Source organism: Electrona antarctica (assembly GCF_951216825.1).
Source record: "Electrona antarctica genome assembly, chromosome: 7".
NCBI lineage: Eukaryota > Metazoa > Chordata > Actinopteri > Myctophiformes > Myctophidae > Electrona > Electrona antarctica.
In genome coordinates this window covers 56216676-56239599 of record NC_136812.1, presented here as the reverse complement: position 1 = coordinate 56239599, position 22924 = coordinate 56216676, and the positions used below count along the sequence as shown (strand labels likewise).

At 42.3% G+C, this 22924-nt stretch overlaps 1 protein-coding gene across 1 annotated transcript in view; it reads left to right on the top strand.

Annotated features, from left to right (window-relative positions):
• The window catches only part of LOC306926375 (uncharacterized protein), a gene marked incomplete at its 5' end in the record, with an annotated part of 28235 nt that extends 11475 nt beyond the window's left edge, over positions 1-16760 (top strand). The window contains 2 exons of the mRNA XM_079505638.1: positions 13760-14468; positions 15039-16760. Coding sequence (XP_079361764.1) covers positions 13760-14468; positions 15039-16065 — 1736 coding nt within the window. The 3' untranslated portion in view covers positions 16066-16760. The remainder of the gene's footprint in view (positions 1-13759; positions 14469-15038) is intronic.
• Between the last annotated feature and the right edge of the window lie 6164 nt (positions 16761-22924).

Below are 22924 nucleotides of genomic sequence, written 5' to 3'. Positions count from 1 at the left end.
CTTGGTTGTCTGCCACATTCCACTTGTATATGAGTACAACTGTCGTGGTACAACAGGAGCAACAGATTGTTACATTGTGACACCCAACTCACCCAGCACATCAGTATTCCCTGCCAGTATTTTGTGCTCTGATCTTGCCTTTGCACATGGATATGAGGTTGCACAGGACTGTCCCATTCTAATGCTCTGTACTGTATACTGTAGGTCCACCCGATACACCTCAATACACCAACAAGGCAAGCACATCAGTTTATTCACGGAGCATGCGTCAGGGACATACAATTATGATGCCTGCCTGCCTCATCATGACCAAATGCAGCATCAACACTGAAGGTGTTTTTTTTCCTTTCTTCCTTGCTAATGAAAGTTACAGGTATGGTGTGTGCAATATGAAGTGTGAGATTACCATAATGACAGTAATCCTGAATCATATTCCATCATATTCAAGGGATTTTGGAGAGAAATTACTCAAATGAGACAGTCACTTTAGACTACTGCAGAGGGGGTGGGTGGGGCAGAGGGTGTGTGTGTGTGTGTGTGTGTGTGTGTGTGTGTGTGTGTGTGTGTGTGTGTGTGTGTGTGTGTGTGTGTGTGTGTGTGTGTGTGTGTGTGTGTGTGTGTGTGTGTGTGTGTGGCTCATTGAAGGTCGTTAATGTCGAGGCAATTATATGTATGCACTGTCAAATAGGTCTACATATATCTTAGCTAGCATATAGCTGTATAGACATATTATCCTGCTCATTACTGTGCACAAATGTCACATCAATATACATCTTTGTCTTTGAGCACAAAATGTATTTTGAGAACCCCCACATTTTCAGTAAAGCGTGCACGCTGTGCGGCCCCCACACACCACCATCATTCTACAGTTCAATCTAGTTGAATACCCCTGCTGTAGGTTACAACAACAAACAGCTGCATATCAATGGTAAGGTGAATACTGTGCATGTCAACCAGTGACCATACTGTATCTGCTGCATGCTTGGACACACCTGCTTATGAGATAGACATTGACCTGACCTTTAGAACATGAGATTAACAGCAATTAATTACATCGGATATCGATATCGGCCAAAATGTCTCATCGGCACATCCCTATAATTAACTGATCACTTTCACTGATTCAGCCACATTCCCTTAGCCCTAAAACCCCAAATAATTATGAATTAGTATTAGTTGTAGCCATTTTAAGCTCCTGGCAGCCATATTGGACGCCATCTTGAAAATGACGCCTTTCCGGAACATATATTTTTCTAGATTTGCAGTATATTCTTAAACATGCAGAGGTACCAGAACCAATTGGAAAAACCTTTTCTATCATTTTTTGGGGGGTGTATTACTATGTTTTTTCATATTGATCCATTTTCGCCTAGTGTTATAAAATAAAATGCATGATAGCACTCATAAAGCTACCACTGGTGCAATGCTATCACATATTTTCTAACTCTAGACATGTATACCTTCACAAAATTCACTATGAGCCTTATTCGGCCAGATGGTACAGACCAACCCCCCTGGCTCACGGTCTATGAGACGTGTCACCAAAATTTCCACCTCAGAGGAACATCTGGTATGACCGGTAGGCCAATCAGAGGCAGGCGGGGCGTTACCATGGTTAGAGACGGACGTCGTATGAATCAGGCAACAAGATCACCATGGCAGCAAACATACTAGGCTAGTGTCTCAACTTCACTTCATCTCCATGATCTAGATTATTTTGTTAATAATCGCTCGTGCAGTCACTTTCTTACCCTGATGCCTTTTTATTTTTCGACGCGCGACCCGCAGTGAGCATTTAGCATTATTGCTTTTATAGCACAAATATAGAAGGGGAGAGAAGGATGAGGCTGCGTCAGGCACCCAGAACTTGAGGCAAGTAAATTGACCCTATGGGAGCCAAACCAGGGCAAAGCCAGGAGGGGAAAGAAGCATACTGTTCGGTTATTTGGCGATGTTGTGCCTGGCTCCGACCAGCCCATGCAATAGGCAGAGTAACAGTGACTAACACGCACAGGGTGAACTAAATGTTCCAATAATAGCTTATATTTGATGAACTCAAACGTGCATTTTATAGGGTTTTTATTAATTCATGTTAATCATAAACACTTACAATCATACATTCACACGTTCTGTTCACACTTCCCCCAACACAAGATGAATTCAGCACCCTGGATCCTGTCCTATTGGTCTGGTTCTATCCTGCTCTGTCGGTAGGAATTCTAGCTATCATTTCACACTCTAAAACTGTCCCAGATCATAGTAAAGCTTAGCTTGTCCTTGTTGACTTTCAAACTTAGTTCAGTGATAAGTGTATCACTAATTATGTGGTTTTAAATCTACCTTATCATTCAGTCAATTTCCATTAATTGCCATTAATCAAAGGAGAAAAGAAACACAAATAACACTTGGTTACAATCTAAACATCATATTACATCGATTATGAATAATGCACAATTATATAGCATATAATACATACCGCTGGTGTCTGCCTGACTACATGTATCACGTTCGGTGGTATTGGTGAATCTAATTATTGATTGTGCCACACAGAATAGTCACAGTGGGCTCTGACTGAAATCACACCTCCATGCTAAACACTTTCGGCCAATCAGATGCCACTGACCATCCTGCCTCTCTCTGGCCACAGCAGCCAGCTCCTATTACAGTCCCTGTAATGCCCAACTGCTACTTCTGCCTAGATTAAACTGTTTAGACTATTACAGGTATTTATCATTTAGCCTTTTTACCAACCCAATATATAATAGGTTATTAGAACACATTACACAATTGAAAGGAATTAAAGATAGTTACTTCATCCTGCATTGACATGTCCTACCCTAGTGAGTCTCTCCTCTGAGAAGAGTCATAATGGCCTGTCTCACAACAGGAAGAGGTCGTAAAACCCCCGAATCCACCGGTCTGTCTGTAGAATGGAATGTGGGGACCTGAAGCTCTCCCACTTTAGAGAGCTGCATATATCTCCAATCAATCTGACCCAATATTTAATTTCTCATTATGAGTACAAATCTCGCACACCCATAAATAACAACACTCCTCACGTCAGTTATGAAAATTGATATGGATATTAATTTTTCATAAACTGAAAGATTATTTTTGATATTAATTTTTTTTCGGAAATATTATTTTTTGACATTTGGGCGCATGCCATTTTTAGTAATTTCGGAACCTGTTAAATAATACTGGATCCACATACTGAAGTTATAACATTATACAACTTTGAAAAACACATTAAAATAAAACACAACCTATTAACTGCATACATCAATAAAACAATGAAAATAATAAAAGGTTTACATGCGTCGATATCGTGGACATTTTTTGTAATTATCCCAACGCACCCTTAAGTATTAAATTCAGTTACAGCTAATCAAACTTATGTAATACTTGTAATAATGTGACGCTTGGTGCATCTCCACTCTTGTAGGAGAGATGCTGTTCCTGTCATGTCAGTTAGGGGTCACCTAACTGACATGAACTTTTGGTCACCTCTGTCCGTTTAATTTTATGGCTGTTTGCCCGGACAAAGGTTCAGACTTTTATCTAAACAACCCCCTTGTTTTGAGGAAGAAGACAGTTTATTTTCCACACAAGACTGGTCCCTTATCTTAAGAAACATTCTTCCCGTGCTCCCCCACCTCTGCAAACGACTCTTTGGTTGCAGAATGGGCTTCAGTTAACTAACATGATCACAAAACCTGTTTTAGTATTTTGCTACATCTTTGTTAGTTACTTCAAATTGTGATTTAACAAATAATCGATTTTGCATTTCAACAGCTTGGTGTCATTTGACTTAACTTTTGGATTTTTTAATTTGACTTTAACAAAAGCAACCCAATTGAAAATTGCAAATCCTTGCAACATCTTAACCACATTATGTGTCTTTCACACATGCAGTCTTTGTGCTCGTGTGTGTGTGTTAGTTTGTGCGTGCGCACGCGCTCACGCACAAAACCCACTTGCACTTTGAGAGACAGTGATCCCCCCTCCCAATCAAAGGAAACTTAATCATTTTACCAGCATTCTTTCACATTAAGGACTTAATTGGCACAAATTAAATCCATTTACCTGTTACTTGTTGTATTGTACAGATATAATGAACTCACATACATCATCACATTTATATGCACAGATCAGACACACATCTCGTGTGTGAGTGCGTGTGTTTGTGTGTGTGCGCGCTGTTTGTGTGACATCTTGGTTGTCACTGACGCCCCAAATGTTCCCTGCGGTGTAGGAGCAAAATGGGTAGAGAAGCATTTCACATGCTACTCTTTCTGACCCAGCTCTGATCTCGCTGGCATGAAAGCGTTCACCCACCCCCATCTTTTTCCTTTCCTAGGATCTAAAAGGACAGGAGCTATCGTGGCCTTCTTCGCCTTCTTCTCAGCCGCTTTACAAACTCGACACAACAAATGTGTCGACACTGCGGTTTTCTGTACCAGACTGGACTTTGCCATTCCCGATTTGCCACCCTTCACGGGGGCAAAACACATTAAAATAAAACACAACCTATTAACTGCATAAATCAATAAAACAATGAAAATAATAAAAGGTTTACATGCGTCGATATCGTGGAAATTTTTTGTAATTATCCCAACGCACCCTTAAGTATTAAATTCAGTTACAGCTAATCAAACTTATGTAATACTTGTAATAATGTGACGCTTGGTGCATCTCCACTCTTGTAGGAGAGATGCTGTTCCTGTCATGTCAGTTAGGGGTCACCTAACTGACATGAACTTTTGGTCACCTCTGTCCGTTTAATTTTATGGCTGTTTGCCCGGACAAAGGTTCAGACTTTTATCTAAACAACCCCCTTGTTTTGAGGAAGAAGACAGTTTATTTTCCACACAAGACTGGTCCCTTATCTTAAGAAACATTCTTCCCGTGCTCCCCCACCTCTGCAAACGACTCTTTGGTTGCAGAATGGGCTTCAGTTAACTAACATGATCACAAAACCTGTTTTAGTATTTTGCTACATCTTTGTTAGTTACTTCAAATTGTGATTTAACAAATAATCGATTTTGCATTTCAACAGCTTGGTGTCATTTGACTTAACTTTTGGATTTTTTAATTTGACTTTAACAAAAGCAACCCAATTGAAAATTGCAAATCCTTGCAACATCTTAACCACATTATGTGTCTTTCACACATGCAGTCTTTGTGCTCGTGTGTGTGTGTTAGTTTGTGCGTGCGCACGCGCTCACGCACAAAACCCACTTGCACTTTGAGAGACAGTGATCCCCCCTCCCAATCAAAGGAAACTTAATCATTTTACCAGCATTCTTTCACATTAAGGACTTAATTGGCACAAATTAAATCCATTTACCTGTTACTTGTTGTATTGTACAGATATAATGAACTCACATACATCATCACATTTATATGCACAGATCAGACACACATCTCGTGTGTGAGTGCGTGTGTTTGTGTGTGTGCGCTGTTTGTGTGACATCTTGGTTGTCACTGACGCCCCAAATGTTCCCTGCGGTGTAGGAGCAAAATGGGTAGAGAAGCATTTCACATGCTACTCTTTCTGACCCAGCTCTGATCTCGCTGGCATGAAAGCGTTCACCCACCCCCATCTTTTTCCTTTCCTAGGATCTAAAAGGACAGGAGCTATCGTGGCCTTCTTCGCCTTCTTCTCAGCCGCTTTACAAACTCGACACAACAAATGTGTCGACACTGCGGTTTTCTGTACCAGACTGGACTTTGCCATTCCCGATTTGCCACCCTTCACGGGGGCAATCTTCGGGTGACCCCTCACGAAAGTCACCCCAGGTTGCCTGGTGTGTGCGTCATGCTCCTCCCCCACCGCCCGTTGAACGTGTAGACTTATGATGGCACCAGTAATGCCACAAATCACGCTCAGCGTTTCTGTGGTGAGGAGGTTCGATGACTCGTCGGCCTTGCCCACGGCGTCTGCGGGCATGGCTCTGATGAACGGTGAGGCGTAGGCAGCCTCCAGGCACTCTGGACGGCTGCTTACCTGTTCCGCTCTTGTTGACAGCTGCTCTGCTGCTGCTGTCGGTTCTGCTTGTCCTGTGTCGTTCACAGGTGCGACGTCTGCCGCTCGTTGGTTTCCCACTTCGATGTTCGGCGAAGCCTCCTCTGTCGAAGGCTGCGGAACTGCCGCGTGGCTCTCCACCTCGAGGTCCTCCTCTGCTGAAGGCTGTGGGACCTCCGCGTGGTTCTCGTCGGTTCCCTCAGCTCTGCCCGTAGCCGCTCTTGGCCTGCTAGGGTACTGACTGAGGGCTTGTCCTGTCGTGGGTTCGTTGCCCACGGTAGAGGGCTCTGGCTTCCCTGCATGGGTACTGCAGGCCCCAGGCTCCTCTGTTGTGACAGGCTCCATCTGCTCCCAGCCTGGATGGCTGGTAGCCCTGTCTCTTCGCCCCTCAGGGGCGGTCCCGGTCCCCGCTGGCACCGCGTCCGCTCCGCCCGTCTCTGCGCTGGCGAAGGGGTCCGTGATGTCACATCTCGTGACGTCTGGTGCTGCGTCTGCGGGCTGGAGTATGCCCCTCTCCTCTGGGGCTCCTTTGTTCCTGCTTTCTGCAGGAAACTCACAGAGGCCTATCTGGTGGCACCCTGCTGTGACTATGACACCTTTGGCTACCCTGCCTTTCTCCTGACAGTTAGCAGCCCTGATTACACGGTATCTTTCTCTGTTGTACTGTTTAATACATAAATTCAGTACTTCATTTTCTATGTGTGCGAGTCTATCTTCGTTTTGCTCCTGAAGGATCATCTCGTAATCTGACGACGCGTCTATCACATCGTCCATCACCCTGTCCAGCACAGGAAAACTTTCAGTTATCTCACTGAATGAACCCTTGTCAATACAAAGATCTACCCTATAGGTTGTACTATCAAACATAGCTTGAGCCTGTGAGCTCTTTATCTTTAGCTCATTTAAAGAAGCCATTTTTCCACCCCCTCTGTCCCTCCCCTTAACAAACAGTACGGGATGGACCGGGTTAGTGGTTTAGTCGACTTCACAAATCATTCATTCACTCAAGTAAATGGTTAGTTTTCTGCCCAGCTTTAATTAGCGGACTCTGACACAGTAAATGTGCCTATTTTACCGGGCGCGATTTCACAACGCGGTCTTTTATTGCCCCTTGACCTCAGTCACAGAGCAATAAGCATGCAACTATACTCAATCTAGACAATTCCCTCGCCTCGTTGCGAATAGTTATGACTATGGCACTCTCTATGTTATTCTGTCCATAATCATTTGTACCCAGAGAAGCCCATACTTCCCTGTCAATACCTTCACCAAATAAACCTTTTTATGTTATATAGATTATATATAATATAATTATATAGATTTATATTGGCCGTGGGCGGTCAAATTCTATAGCCTCATGTAAACCTGGATCACAGGTTTTGCTAGATGCGTCACGCAACAGTTATTATAGACACGCCCTTCCTTTATGCGCACTTCAAAGCACGCTTTCAGCGTTAAACATTATTGAGTAATTGGATTACAATTACATCCCCTTTAACGCTGAGTTTAAAACATTTATCATTCATTAGCATCGTGGATCACACGGAATGCTGTCGTAGTACTTTAGCTACGGTGAATTAAGTACCGTTGCTCAGTAGTACCTGTTGTTTCTTGGTGCTCAGCACCCAGCAGGAAAACACTTTTATTGTGGTTAGTATAAAAGCACCTCTCTTGGTTTAAACGACCGGTGTCTTAACTAGGGCTGGGGCGGTATGGGATTTTTATTACCGCGGTTATTGTCGGCCCCCATACCGCCGGTATGGCGATAATTTATAGTGTTATTTAGTCCGGTGGAACAAAGTGTATGGAGATGTTAGAGCAGGTCTGCAAAATCCGGTAAAACACCGTATACGGAGCTGTATAGAGCAGCTGTGTGTCTTTAGTGCAGTTCCAGTGTCAATCCTCCTCCGTGCGCGGCCTCCCCTCACAGCTCACACACACACACACACAGTGGCACCGTTACAGAGACAACAGACAAGACGACTCATATAGCTTTTCCACGTGTTTCTGTTGTTATCCAGTTTACCAAAATTAAATCCACAACAGCGCTATTGTGAAGACCCTTGCGCAGCGCGAGGCAATTAACCCCAGCTGCAAACGATCCGGACTTTGATTGTGTGATTATAATATATATAAATCCTTTTGGGCCAAATAACCATTGTGGGGGGGGGGGCGTTAGCTATCAGGAGGAGGTAACAGGGGGTGCAGGCAAACAGAGTTTTGGAACGGATATTATGGACTACAGTTTTATTAAGGAAAGATTGGCATGTCAATGCCGCAACACGTGTTCGGGTGTCAATCAAATCAACTGCGTCAGACATCTCCCGCAGCCCGCTGTTAAAAAAAGAAATAAAAAAGCGAACGGATTTCACATCATTTCAGATCAAGACAAGTTGTGTTGAGCGTCTTTTTCCTGCGATCCCATTGATGTCACAACAGACAACATTTATAGGTGGGTCTGGTTTGGAGTAGCCTAATTTAAAACATTGTCCGACTTTGTTTTGAGAGAATATTAATACCTCGCGCTATTGTAACAGCCAGGTGCATCGTGCATTGCTCAGACCGTCAGAGAGAGACAGAGAGAACGATTAGGCTAAACGTGTAGCCTATGGATAAGGGCGCATCGTAGGTAACAGGTTTCAACTTTGTATTGATGTCTGTCAGCGAGAGACGAGAAGAGAAAGGGAGAGAGAGAGAGAGAGAGAGAGACATTAGGCTGTAGCCTATGGATAAGGGCGCATCGTAACGGTTTCAACTTTGTATTGATGTCTGTCAGCGAGAGAAGAGAAAGGGGGAGAGGGAGGGAGAGAGAGAGAGAGAGAGAGCTGTACAGACAGGACGGACAGAACTGTTTTTATCTTTTGACTGACTATAAGAAAAAGTCCTTCTGCACACCTACAATGGACAGGTGCGTCGGATAACTGGAACTGAGAAGTAGAGAAAAAAAGAATCCTGCACACTGTCTCACTTGGAATCGCAATGGCAACCATTCTCACTCCAATGAAATGCCCGCTCAGCAGCGCATCGCATGAAACAAACACCACCATTCAAAAACGTCCAACATATTAAACAAATTCCAAATTAACTGATAGATTTAATATATGATGAATTGAAAGGTTCAACTTCCAGCCGCTCCACACCACGCAGCAACTGCGCGCCTCCCCAGTCCCCAAGCCATGAGTTAACATTATTGCTTGATTGATTGATTTAAGTTTGTATTAACAGTTTACAGTACATTTGCACAACTCAATACAAAAACTGTTAACTGTTACTCTGTGAGTGGACGACACCATAAAGCATTACACTTGTTTACAAGAGGGTCCACCTTGTTCAATTCATCATAACATTTTGTACACTATACACTTCTATAAAGCCAAAAACAGGAAATCATCATAAAGGAGGTAAAAAGGGGGAAAAACATATACAGTGAGGGGGAAAAGGGGTGGGTGGGGGTGGGTGGAGTCAAGGGATTTACATGTCCTAATGACAGTTGGTAGGGCGTTCCACATTTTTGTGGCATAGGAGTGAAATTAATTTAGGTGGACCCTCTTGTAAACAAGTGTAATGCTTTATTGGGTCGTCCACTCGCAGTTAACAGTCTTTGTATTGAGTTGTGCTTGAAATGTAGGCTACTATAATTCTGCAAACTGTTAATAAATAGTTCAATCAATCAATCAATCAATACTTGTTTGTGCCGAATCTGGGTTGCACATGGTTTGTTGAACTCCCTCTGGTGTTGCTGGCATATGATTAGACTGACTGAGCCTCACTGTTTATTATGATACACTTTATTTCATATCAACCATATGCACTTAGGCCTAGAACCCAGGGTTAGGGTTAGAACTAGGGTTAGGGTTAGAACCTAGGGCGCCAGAACAGCACGGACAAACGAACCCGATACCGCGGTATGCGTTGTATACCGGCGGTATGGCGATATTGCGGTTATTGCACCCAGCCCTAGTCTTAACCGGTCTCAATTAAACTTTGTTTGGTTACAAATAGTCTTAATAATCAGTTTCCTAAACTGACCGTCGATTAGAACTCTGCCCTATCGAACAATGACTCCCAAACTATTTGTTAAACCCGCAGTCACTTCTGTGGCTCACGGTTTTAACAGCTGCCTTCACATGGACCCATACCCACATGAAAACAGTTTAACGGTGTCGCTTAGTTAGTAGCACAAATCAAACGGCATGCCGTCACGGCAGCATTTATAGTTTGATTTAATCCTGTGGATACTAACGACTGCGGCATCGCATTCACATGTGCTGCCATCAACGCACGGCTTAAATTTCAGTTGAATAACGTCACACCAGACAACCACAATCAAACGGGGTGCCGTCTTTCGGCCACAATTCTGTCTGATTTAATCTTGTGGTTATTAGTGTGGCACGATTCAACTCTGTGTGCTGGTCCCAACACACGGTAATTTATATTTGTTATAAATTGTGTCACTTTAGTGACTATACACCGATCTACGCTGTTTAGTTTAAACAGCACGGCAACCGAATAAGTTCAAACCGTCGCAGTTGAACTATATTCTGAATTAAAACAACTTTAAATTGCAGATCCTTTTAGTGACTGCTAATTTAAAGCCCTTTACAACGCGGTAGCAATTTAAACTGTAATATGTCAAACGGTTTCGGTTCAGACTATATTATATCTTAAATTGCCCGGGCGCGTATTGAGCTGTACGCTGATCCCAGCGTGCGGCACTTTCTTTCTGTTTAAACTAGGCACTTTAGTGGCTCTATGGTTTAAAACAGTTCGCGCGGCGGCGAATTAACTTTCGCACGGCGGCGAATTACTTTAATTTGGTTTAAATCAGGCCCTTTAGTGGCCATACGATTTACAACTGTGCACTTTAGTAGCACAGCGCTTTAAACATGATTATGTTGAACTGTTTAAAGCTAGTCGCTGCTCGCAGCGATTTAAAACTAGTAATATGTCTAGATTATAGGCTATATTACGCTTTAAACCGCCCGGCCACGATTTAAAACTGTGCGCTGATGCGCACGGTACAAATCTTGTTTTAAGTCAAGTCACGTCAGTGACGCGCTACGATTTAAAACTGTGCGCTGATCCCAGCGCACGGTACAAACTCTTAAATCTGTATAAATTAGGCCCTTTAGTGGCCATACGATTTAAAACTGTGCACTTTAGTAGCACAGCGCTTTAAACATGATTATGTTGAACTGTTTAAAGCTAGTCGCTGCTCGCAGCGATTTAAAACTAGTAATATGTCTAGATTATAGGCTATATTACGCTTCAAACCGCCCGGCCACGATTTAAAACTGTTCGGTTATTTGGCGATGTTGTGCCTGGCTCCGACCAGCCCATGCAGTAGGCAGAGTAACAGTGACTAACACGCACAGGGTGAACTAAATGTTCCAATAATAGCTTATATTTGATGAACTCAAACGTGCATTTTATAGGGTTTTTATTAATTCATGTTAATCATAAACACTTACAATCATACATTCACACGTTCTGTTCACACTTCCCCCAACACAAGATGAATTCAGCACCCTGGATCCTGTCCTATTGGTCTGGTTCTATCCTGCTCTGTCGGTAGGAATTCTAGCTATCATTTCACACTCTAAAACTGTCCCAGATCATGGTAAAGCTTAGCTTGTCCTTGTTGACTTTCAGACTTAGTTCAGTGATAAGTGTATCACTAATTATGTGGTTTTAAATCTACCTTATCATTCAGTCAATTTCCATTAATTGCCATTAATCAAAGGAGAAAAGAAACACAAATAGCACTTGGTTACAATCTAAACATCATATTACATCGATTATGAATAATGCACAATTATATAGCATAAAATACATACCGCTGGTGTCTGCCTGACTACATGTATCACGTTCGGTGGTATTGGTGAATCTAATTATTGATTGTGCCACACAGAATAGTCACAGTGGGCTCTGACTGAAATCACACCTCCATGCTAAACACTTTCGGCCACTGAACATCCTGCCTCTCTCTGGCCACAGCAGCCAGCTCCTATTACAGTCCCTGTAATGCCCAACTGCTACTTCTGCCTAGATTAAACTGTTTAGACTATTACAGGTATTTATCATTTAGCCTTTTTACCAACCCAATATATAATAGGTTATTAGAACACATTACACAATTGAAAGGAATTAAAGATACTTACTTCATCCTGCATTGACATGTCCTACCCTAGTGAGTCTCTCCTCTGAGAAGAGTCATAATGGCCTGTCTCACAACAGGAAGAGGTCGTAAAACCTCCGAATCCACCGGTCTGTCTGTAGAATGGAATGTGGGGACCTGAAGCTCTCCCACTTTAGAGAGCTGCATATATCTCCAATCAATCTGACCCAATATATAATTTCTCATTATGAGTACAAATCTCGCACACCCATAAATAACAAGACACATACCACCTACTGTATATAGGCGTGCTGCGGAGCGACAGTTTGGCTGACAACACTGAAGAGCATGATGTTGGATAGGAAATTGTGGAGGGCAGCGATCCAGGAGTGTTGGCTTCTCGCAGCAACTAACTAACTTGCACAAATCGTTGGATATATTATAATGTTTTTGGCCTATCGCCAAGCTTGTAAAAGGAGAAGAGACGGCTGTAGCCAAACATCTGATGCCAGAGGTAGCCAAAGAGAAGATTCTTGTCACTCCCTTTGAACGAGGCAGTTGTTTCTGTATACTGGCGGCTTTATTTAAGCCAAGCATCATTTAAAAGCCCACATGATCTGAATAAGCAACGGAAAAACAAAAAACACAAATGTAATAGAAATAAAATGAAAAAAATAATTTGCCTCACGTAAACTCAAAGGGAATGAGGAACCCATACGAACAAAACAACCAGAACTGAAAAGAAAAACAAATGATCAATAAAACTCAAACTCAAGTGTGAGCCTTGAGGTAAGCCTTGAGGTGACACCATATATGGTCATACTACCGGGAATGACGGCAATATGAAATTAAGCTCTGAAACAGAAATACATTTTATCAAAATGATCATTCGAAAATGTAGAAACCAAATAATATGGAAAATAACAAACAATGTACAAATTAACAAATTCCGAATAATGATACAAAAATAATAGTTATGGCAGCTAAAATGCTAGAGAATGAAGAATCTTTACGAGGAGGAAACAACTGCCGATATTTTCAGAGTCGAAAGTTGGCTAAGAATGCAGGCATTATCTGTCTCTTGGCTTGAATAGCTCTTTCTGGCCATATTCATGTATGTATGGCTTGTCCTACAGTTTGCGAACATGGGCTTAACTGGGAGTAAAGGTCTCAAAGTCAGCCACACCTTCTTTGAGTCGATTACAGGAACCATAAGCTATCCCCCTAAGGATCACCCATTTCAGCTTGACCCTTTCTTATCATTTTGAATCAATTAAAGTGAGGATGTGTGATTCAACGTGCTGTGACATTCAGTACACAAAAGTCAGGATTTTCTGCCGTGAGCAGTCAGTGTGTCTACTGGATTGTAAGGGAGGAGCATAAACTGTAGTTAGACTGCTGGCTCTGTGATCTCACAAATCCAGCTGCTGTGTAAGGTTACAGGCACCCAGGCATTTATTTTCTTCACATTTGCATCTTAATTGTTAGTGAAATATTCCTTTATTTTTAATGAATTAATTTAAATCTATATTTGAATGTGGACTATTCGGAAAACAATCACAAAAATGCATTAATTTTGTTCTCTGCTGATGTTACCTCCTCTCTCCTCGTAGATCTCGCACCCCTTCCTGTGTGTAAAGAGGTGTCCACTCAACAGCAGGAGATGAGTCCCATTCTGGTCCAGGTGAAACTAGAACCTCCACAGATTAAGGAGGAACAGCAGGAGATGAGTCCCATTCTGGTCCTGGTGAAACTAGAACCTCCACAGATTAAAGATGAACAGCAGGAGATGAGTCCCATTGTGGACCAGGTGAAATTAGAACCTCCACAGATGAAAGAGGAACAGCAGGAGATGAGTCCCATTCTGGTCCTGGTGAAACTAGAACCTCCACAGATTAAAGATGAACAGCAGGAGATGAGTCCCATTGTGGACCAGGTGAAATTAGAACCTCCACAGATTAAACATGAACAGCAGGAGGAGTTACTTCAAAGACCAGAGGAGGCAGGGTTGTCGTTGACATTACTAGCAGTGAAAAGTGAAAATGATGATGGAAACGGAGAGACACAGCCTCTAACCAGCACCTCAATTGAACATGTGAAAACACAAGCTGATGTAGAGAACTGTGGAACATCACAACCAACTAATGATAACCAGCTCCTCTCTTCACACAGTTCTAAATTGGACAGTACTGAGGACAGTGATGACTGGGCTTCACAGTGTTCTGAATCTGATACTGAAGACAGTGATGAGTGGAAGCCCAGTGGTGATCAATCTGTTTTAAACACACGGAAATCACACAAGACACGTGTGGAACGTAAAAGGTTGGCCAAGAACATGACATTTTTAAAACAAACACCATCCATGAGGAGTCAAACGGAAAGGTCAAGCTTTTTATGTACAGACTGTGGCAAAGTCTTTCAATGGAAGTCTAGACTAGACAAACACATGATGACCCATACAGGAGACAAGCCCTTTACTTGTTCTGTTTGTAGCAAAAGCTTCATTTTAACTGGAGCTCTGAAATCTCACATGACGACCCATACAGGAGACAAGCCCTTTACTTGTTCAGTTTGTAAAAAAGGCTTTAGCCGATCTCAAATTCTGAAACGACACATGACGACCCATACAGGAGACAAGCCCTTTACTTGTTCAGTTTGTAAAAAAGGCTTTAGCCGATCTCAACATCTGAAATCTCACATGACGACCCATACAGGAGACAAGCCCTTTACTTGTTCAGTTTGTAAAAAAGGCTTTAGCCGATCTCAACATCTGAAAATACACATGAAGTCCCACACAGGGGACAAGCCGTTTGCTTGTTCATTTTGTAGCAAAAGCTTTACTATATCTCAAAAACTGAAAAGACACATGAGGATATGTGTGGAAGGTAAAAGGTCCCAGAACATGACATTATTAACACAAACACCATCCATGAGGAGTCAAATGGGAAAGTCAAGCGTTTTATGTACAGACTGTGGTAAAGTCTTGAGGAAGTCTAATCTGAAAATACACATGAGGACCCATACAGGGGACAAGCCATTTTCTTGTTCCGTTTGTAGCAAAAGCTTTAGGTATTCTAATAGTCTGAAAATACACATGAGCACCCATACAGGGGACAAGCCATTTTCTTGTTCCGTTTGTAGCAAAAGCTTTAAACTATCTCAACACCTGAAAAGACACATGATTACTCACACCGGGGATAAGCCATTTGCTTGTTCAGTTTGTAGTAAAAGCTATTCGTATAAGATAGATCTGAAAAATCACATGAGAACTCATACAGGGGACAAGCCCTTTACTTGTTCAGTTTGTAAAAAAGGCTTTAGCCGATCTCATGAAATGAAAATACACATGAGGTCCCACACAGGGGACAAGCCATTTGCTTGTTCAGTTTGTAACAAACGCTTTAACGATTCTCGATGTCTGAAGAAACACATGAGAACTCATACAGGGGACAAGCCGTTTGATTGTTCAGTTTGCAACAAAAGCTTTGGTCATTCTCATCATCTGAAAAGACACATGAGTGCACATACAGGAGATAAGCTTTTTGCTTGTTCAGTTTGTAGCAAAAGCTTTAATCATAATGCTCTGAAAACACACATGAGGACCCATAATGTGGACAGGCCATTTGCGTGTTCATTTTGTAGAAAAAGCTATACCCTAAATCAAAATCTGAAAATGCACATGAGGACACATACAGGGGAAAGGCCATTTGCTTGTTCAGTTTGTAGTAAAAGCTTTTATTTTAATTATGATCTGAAAAGACACATGATTACTCACACCGGGGATAAGCCATTTGCTTGTTCAGTTTGTAGTAAAAGCTATTCGAATAAGATAGATCTGAAAAATCACATGAGAACTCATACTGGGGACAAACCATTTCTGAAATCACACATGAGGACTCATACAGGGGTTAAGCCCTGAAGCTTGTTCAGTTTGTAGCAAAAACTTTAGTCATTCACATCATCTGAAAAGACACATGATCACACCTCAGTTCAGGTGGATCACCACCCACCAGGCAAACCAGGCATACTTGCCTTATCGCAATTATTTGCTATAATCTACTTTTTTTTAATTGCTATAATCGTTGATCATTTACATGTTAAAAATTACTATTGAAACCTCAAACATAGTGGAAATAGTCAATCTACAAGCTCAAAATGTGTCGTGATGGGACTAGCTATTGTTTATTTTCAAGTGTTATTTAATGTGTTACACTTTGTCATATCTGCCCTGTGTAAGCCAAAATGAATTTTGTTCCTGAAGCTCTGAACTCGGTAGAATCTGCACCTGGCTCGCTGATAACAAACTATCTTTACACCTGGGAAAAACTGAATCCATTCTCTTTGGCTCTAATAGTAATCTCAGCAAGGCAAATGGCTTCTTGGTTAGAGTGGGTGACAATGTTATCGCACGTAAAGATGAAATTACCTACATAGGTTCCATCCTGGAGGCTAATCTTTCCGGTGATAAAATGGCCACCAACGTAATCAAAAAGGTCAACCATAGAACAAGATTCCTTTACAGGATCTCCTCACTGGTCAACAAAAACACCTTGAAGACCTTAACAGGAGCCCTTGTACAAGGTTTCTTTGACTATGCATGCACCTCCTGGTACCACAGCACCTCAAAGGCCCTTAAAACCAGGCTCCAGACTTCCCAAAACAAACTGGTCAGGCTCCTACTTGACCTCGCCCCCCGAACCCACCTCACCCCTGCCCACTTCGACAGGCTGGAATGGCTTAGGGTCGACGACAGAGTACAGCATCTTGCAATGGGTCTGGTCCACAAGATTCGATACACCACCAAGATACCCATGTACCTGTCTAGATACTTCCTTAATGTTAACGAAGTCCACACCCACAACACCAGAGGGAGTGCAACGAACCATGTACAACCCAGATTCGGCACAAACAAGGGACTAAATTATTTTCGCTCCTATGCCACCAAAATGTGGAACGCCATACCAACAGTCATTAAGACATGCGAATCCCTTGACTCCTTCAAAACCGCTCTCAAAGGGCACCTACGGACGGCTGCAATTCGAAACTGGCCCCCGTAAAATCTGATTTCCCCCCACCCCTTTTTCCCTCACTGTATAATTTTTTCTTTTCCCTTTTTACCTCCTTTATGATGAATTCCTGTTCTGTCCTTTGTCTATATAGAAGTGTCTATTTGTACGTCTCTAAATGTTTTTGATGAATTGAACATGGTGGACCCTATTGGAAACAAGTGTAATGCTTAATTGGGTCGTCCACTCACAGTTAACAACCTTTGTATTGAGTTTGTGCTTGAAATGTACTGTAATTCTGCAAACTGTTAATACATTTTCCAATCAATTCAATCAATCAATTCCAATTTTCAACGACAGAAACTAAATTGTTAGTCTTTGAGTGACAATTTATCATCAAGTAATAACTGGCATAAATGACAGGCCTATATGAAACATGACATTGCATCACTGCGCTTTGTTGCTATGGAGGAGCAGTTTTTCCCCCAAAGGTTTGTGAAAAACTATTGCTAAATGTGATGCTGTGATTATTATTTTTTATTATTTTGTACGCTTTATGCCTCTGGTTATTTTTGATACATTTCTCTATCCTGTATTTTGTCCTGATCAACAGTATTTTAAACCTATTTTTTGTTTGTTCTTTTTATACTGGTGTATTTATATTTTAAGTTTGACCATGCCAAACTTTGCACACACACTCCCTGGATGCCAACGACGGACCTCTGCCCCAAATATTTTTCAACGGCCTGTTATAGCGCCACCATGAGGCCGATTTAGGCAAAACACATTTCTGTAGATTACTCGTACACATTTTATCCATACATCACACAATTTGGTATACACTATCTCCATAGTCATGTGATCAACACGGATCTGCACCATTTCCCATCTTCCATCCTGATTGGCTAATATTGGCTTCCAAAGCTCACATGATTGGTCCATTTTGGACAAAATGCCACACATCACAAACACTGTGCAATTTCCGTGAAATTATACACGCACATTTCCACTAGGCCAAGGACGACATGCTACTAATTTTTTTCTCCAAATCAGCCTCATGGTGGCGCTACAACAGGCCAATTCCTGTTTTTAGCTATAACTGCATCATTCTGTATAGAACTTATGTATGCGCACTCCCTAAAGGCCATGGAAAAACATTGTCCCTGCATCCCTCCACATCTGCCGGTTATAGCGCCACCATGAGGCCGATTTCTGCTGAACACATTGCTTATGTTAGTCGCACAGATTTCATCCAAATCTCACGGAAATCGGTACACATGATCTCTGTAGTCATGTGTTGAAGACGAGTCTGTTGGATTTCTCAGATTCTACACTGATTGGCTAACATTGCCTTCCAAGGTTTTCAGGAGTGGCCTGTTTTGTACAAAATGCTGCACATGTCCTGCTCATCCAGAATTCTATCCTCATGCTATGAGTGATCTGGCTCTGCATTTCCTCAACAAAATGAAGAAGATTGTTGCAAAAAACAAACATGTTTATATTACTCCTAAACATTTTGCCAAACATCTCACACAGTCCTATCCTCCTGGTGGAGACCTGTGCCCAGAAGGGCACTTTTTCTAGTTGTACATTTAAAAAAATCACACCCGTGTGAACTGAGTGGTGTAAGGTCTTATATAGACTGATCAGCTGTGGTCTGACGTAATGAAATCACACCCGGGTGAACTGGGTGACCGTAGCAACCATGCTCATTTTTTGGTACGAACAGACAGACAGACACGTAAACTAACAAAGCCAGTCGTAGGAGTGGTTTACACCACTCAAAAACTGTGTACATTGGTGACTATAACTATAATCTACCTGATCTTGAGGCCTACAAAATCGGGGGGGAAAACTACTCAACTAGTACCAACAAGGTCGACTAGTGGATTTACTAGTCGACTAGTTGCTTAATGGCCTAGAGCAGTGGTTCTCAACCTTTTTACACCAAGTACCACCTCAGATTTTATTTGTCACTCCAAGTACCACCACCGCCAAACGTGCACACGCGCGCGTTATTGATGCTTTTTTGGGTAGGCACTTGGGAGACACTGGGGAGGCACTGTGGAGGCACTGGGGGGACACTGGGGAGACACTGGGGAGGTACTGGGGAGGCACTGGGGGGACACTGGGCACTGGGGAGACACTGGGGGGACACTGGGGAGGCACTGGGGGGGCACTGGGGAGACACTGGGGAGGCCCTGGGCAGACATTGGGGAGGCACTGGGGAGACACTGGGGAGGCACTATGGAGGCACTGGGGAGACACTGGGGAGGCACTTGGGGGACACTGGGGAGGCACTTGGGGGACACTGGACACTGGGGAGGCACTTGGGGGACACTGGGCACTGTGGAGACACTGGGGAGGCACTATGGAGGCACTGGGGGGGACACTGGGCACTGGGGAGGCACTGGGCAGGTACTGGGGGGACACTGAGCAGACAGAGTTGGGACAGAGTAAAAAAATAAATAATAAAACAACTTTTTTTTATTATTTAAAAAGGCTGCTTCGTCGGCCTGTAGCTTTAGCTTAGCAGTCATTAGCATGGTCTGGGTAGCATCAAACTTTCAAAACTAACTGCTATGTTTGTCAACCAAAACTGCCAGAGTGTTGCTTTTGCCCAATGCCCACTTCAAAGAGCTTATGATCTTACACATTGTGAAGCAAATTAATTAATAACGAGCCCAACGGAGTTACGGAGACATTCAGCGACGACTGCTCACTGCTAAATTGCCCAGTGCCCACATTAACTCCAGTCTCCGGAGTCAGGCTGACGGACTGAGTGGGAATGAGAGAGAGGGGGGGGGTGAGAGAGGCGGGGCTATTGGAATCGCTGCATGCATTCACATGCATGCGTTTCTCAACCGTTCTGTCAAACTTCACCGTTTTTTTTTTTCACCCCCCCCCCTCCCCTTTTTGGGAAGATTATTCCGCGTACCACCTGGGGGGGCTCAAGTACCACCGGTGGTACGCGTACCACAGGTTGAGAACCACTGCCCTAGAGTGAACTACAGTGCAGAGGGGTGTCACTCCAAATGTGGTGACATCAGTGTTCTCAGCTGTTTTCTACCCGGTTGGGGAGGAGGGGGGCGGGAGCTCAGATCGGTGAACCAATAGGATCCACCACAGTGATCCCAGCGGCACCCGTCCCTCTAGACCAGAAATCACGCTGGCTGGGCCAGGCTACTGTATCCATGTCTATATTCTGCCTCACTTAGTAGACCCTAGATGCATATTACTCATGATTGTAATGCCTTTTTCTTACTGACATATTCATTGTATTTCTGTAGCTACATTTATTCTTGTTCTTTAAGAATATTCCTTTCAGCGTGTACACTTCTAAGGGCAGCCCCTCTCCATGGTAACAGATGGGCGTGTGGCTTTTGATTGGCTCTCTGAGAGTTGCCATATATGGGATGCAGGCACACTTTTGAATGAATAAAACAAAATTGTAAGTGAAGACAGTGTGCGGGACTCCCTCTTGCCTTTTTCTACAACCTCACAAGATTGTCAGCTTGTAGATCTCATATTTTTGAAAACGTGTGTTAAATATAAAAAGCTAAATGCGTGCGTGTGTAAACCAGTGTAGCAAATTCATTATTAAATGAACCTATAATTTCTCACCCCTGCGCTTGTCGCGTGGCTCATCAGTGATCCTCAGCACAGCGTTAGAAAAACCACTGGACAAGTCATAATTTAGTAACACGCCAGCCCCAGCCTCCATGTAAACATCTGCATTAATATAATAACCTACCAGCCTCCATGCTAACTTATGTGTTATTCACTAACGTTTTTTTAGTTGTATTTGAGGGTTTTATCCAAATGTTTGCCCTGATGAAGACATAAGTTGCAACAGTTAAAGCCAGTAGCATTTGATTGTTATTTATTAAATTCATGTATGTATTCGTCAAGGCTGGGAAAAGACGTAATTTAATTTAAACGAGAGGGTGGCAAACAGGTGACCACTTTCCAATCCACTTTCGAAAATGGTTAAAATAGCGGCTATTTTATAGCCGATCTACAAGCTCACAACGGGTGTAAATTGCCATCCATTGAGACGAGACCATAAATGACAGACTGCAGTGTTAGACATTTCCTCCTGAAAGACAGCTTTAACCTTTCCATCAGCAGAAGCTTTTCAGTCCATGTATATTAGAACTACGGCAATGACACCTGAACATCGAGGACCATATCGTTGCTGTCGAGGAGAAACCTTGTATCATTGTAAATCTTATATTTCAACTTCATGTGTTTTAGTAAATTGTTGTCCTAATTGAACGTACAAGACAAGAGTGTCACACAGAAGTGGTGAATTTGAAGATAGGCTATTTATAATTTTTTTGTGATTAACAGTTTGACATACAAGGTTTCCACACGACAGAAAGAATACCATGTAAAATGTTAGACTTTCAGCGTCATTATTTCTAGAGTATGATTGATGGATAACAGATGCCTTATGCCAAAGAAAATGTCTACCAATATTTAACCAACCAATAATCAGACTCTGACTCCTATAAATAATAATAATATTGAACAAACTAACAAATAATCAGATATCTCTGGCTCCTATAAATAAGCAGCAAGCAGCAATAAGGCCGGACCAAGCAGGAAGGCAATAAGAATAATATGCACAAGAAACATGGAAGACTAAACTTGAGAAAAAGACCATGGAATTGTGACGGGGTCGTTTTTTTATAGTGGGGGGCAGGTACAGGTTCTTGAAGACTCATACACAGAGTTCGCGGTGGCCAGATTTGAACCCATGACTTTGTGTTGCAAAGGCAAGAGCTCTACCTACCGAGCTAACAAGCAAAATCATTCAGTGTTTTTGTAGCAAGTTGCACAAGGATAACTAATAAGGTGGGTATAAAGATTTATGAATTGACTGCTGTAGCAATTATTAGGCAAGATTATGATGTCAATTAGCCAGAAATCAAATGCAACCCCGACTCGCCAGCGAATCGAATACACATTTAATTCCTATCTACTTGCATCTCATTAACGTCCAATTGAAGACGTGAGTCACTTAGCCTGTCAATATACACATAGTTTCCACTCGGAATTAAGCGATTTGAAACTATGTACATACTGAGTATCTTATCATAAAAACGTCTATCTGAAGACGTGAGTTACGAATACCTGGTATGAATAAATACTGTGTTACAGTTCCCCCCCAATATAAAACAAATCAAATACACACAGACGGAATCAAAGAATAGTCCAGAGATTTGTTTAGATTGTACCAGCAAAATGAGATATTTATTATATCGAAATACTGTTACAAAAATACTTGCACCTGGTCGTGTGCAATCATTCATTCAAAATAATACCACATAGCAAATGAACGAGCGCGTCAACAGGTATTTAGTGGAGACATGAGCTTCAGCTAAATAAACTGTTGTGCATTGAAAATATATATTTTGCCAGGCCGGTGTGGGTCCTACTGTTGGTAACTCGCGCGGTGAAGCGGAGTTAGTCAAGGGTAGTACACAATTAAATTCGATCTGGTCAAAATTATATTACAAGTATAGCTTCGTTCTGTTTAAAACACGTAGCAAAGAATAGATAGTATAGTTTTAGGAAGAAGAAAGAGGGAAGAGGGAGAGGAGAGGCTCTATGGTTGGCGTCACTTTTAAGATTTAAATGACACAACTAAGTCAAAAGGTAGCTAATCCTATCATTAGTTCTGAACACTATTTTGTATTAAACGAATGTCGTTCTGGGAGCTCGAATGTTCTCAAATACATCTTTGACCAACCTTTCTGATGATGA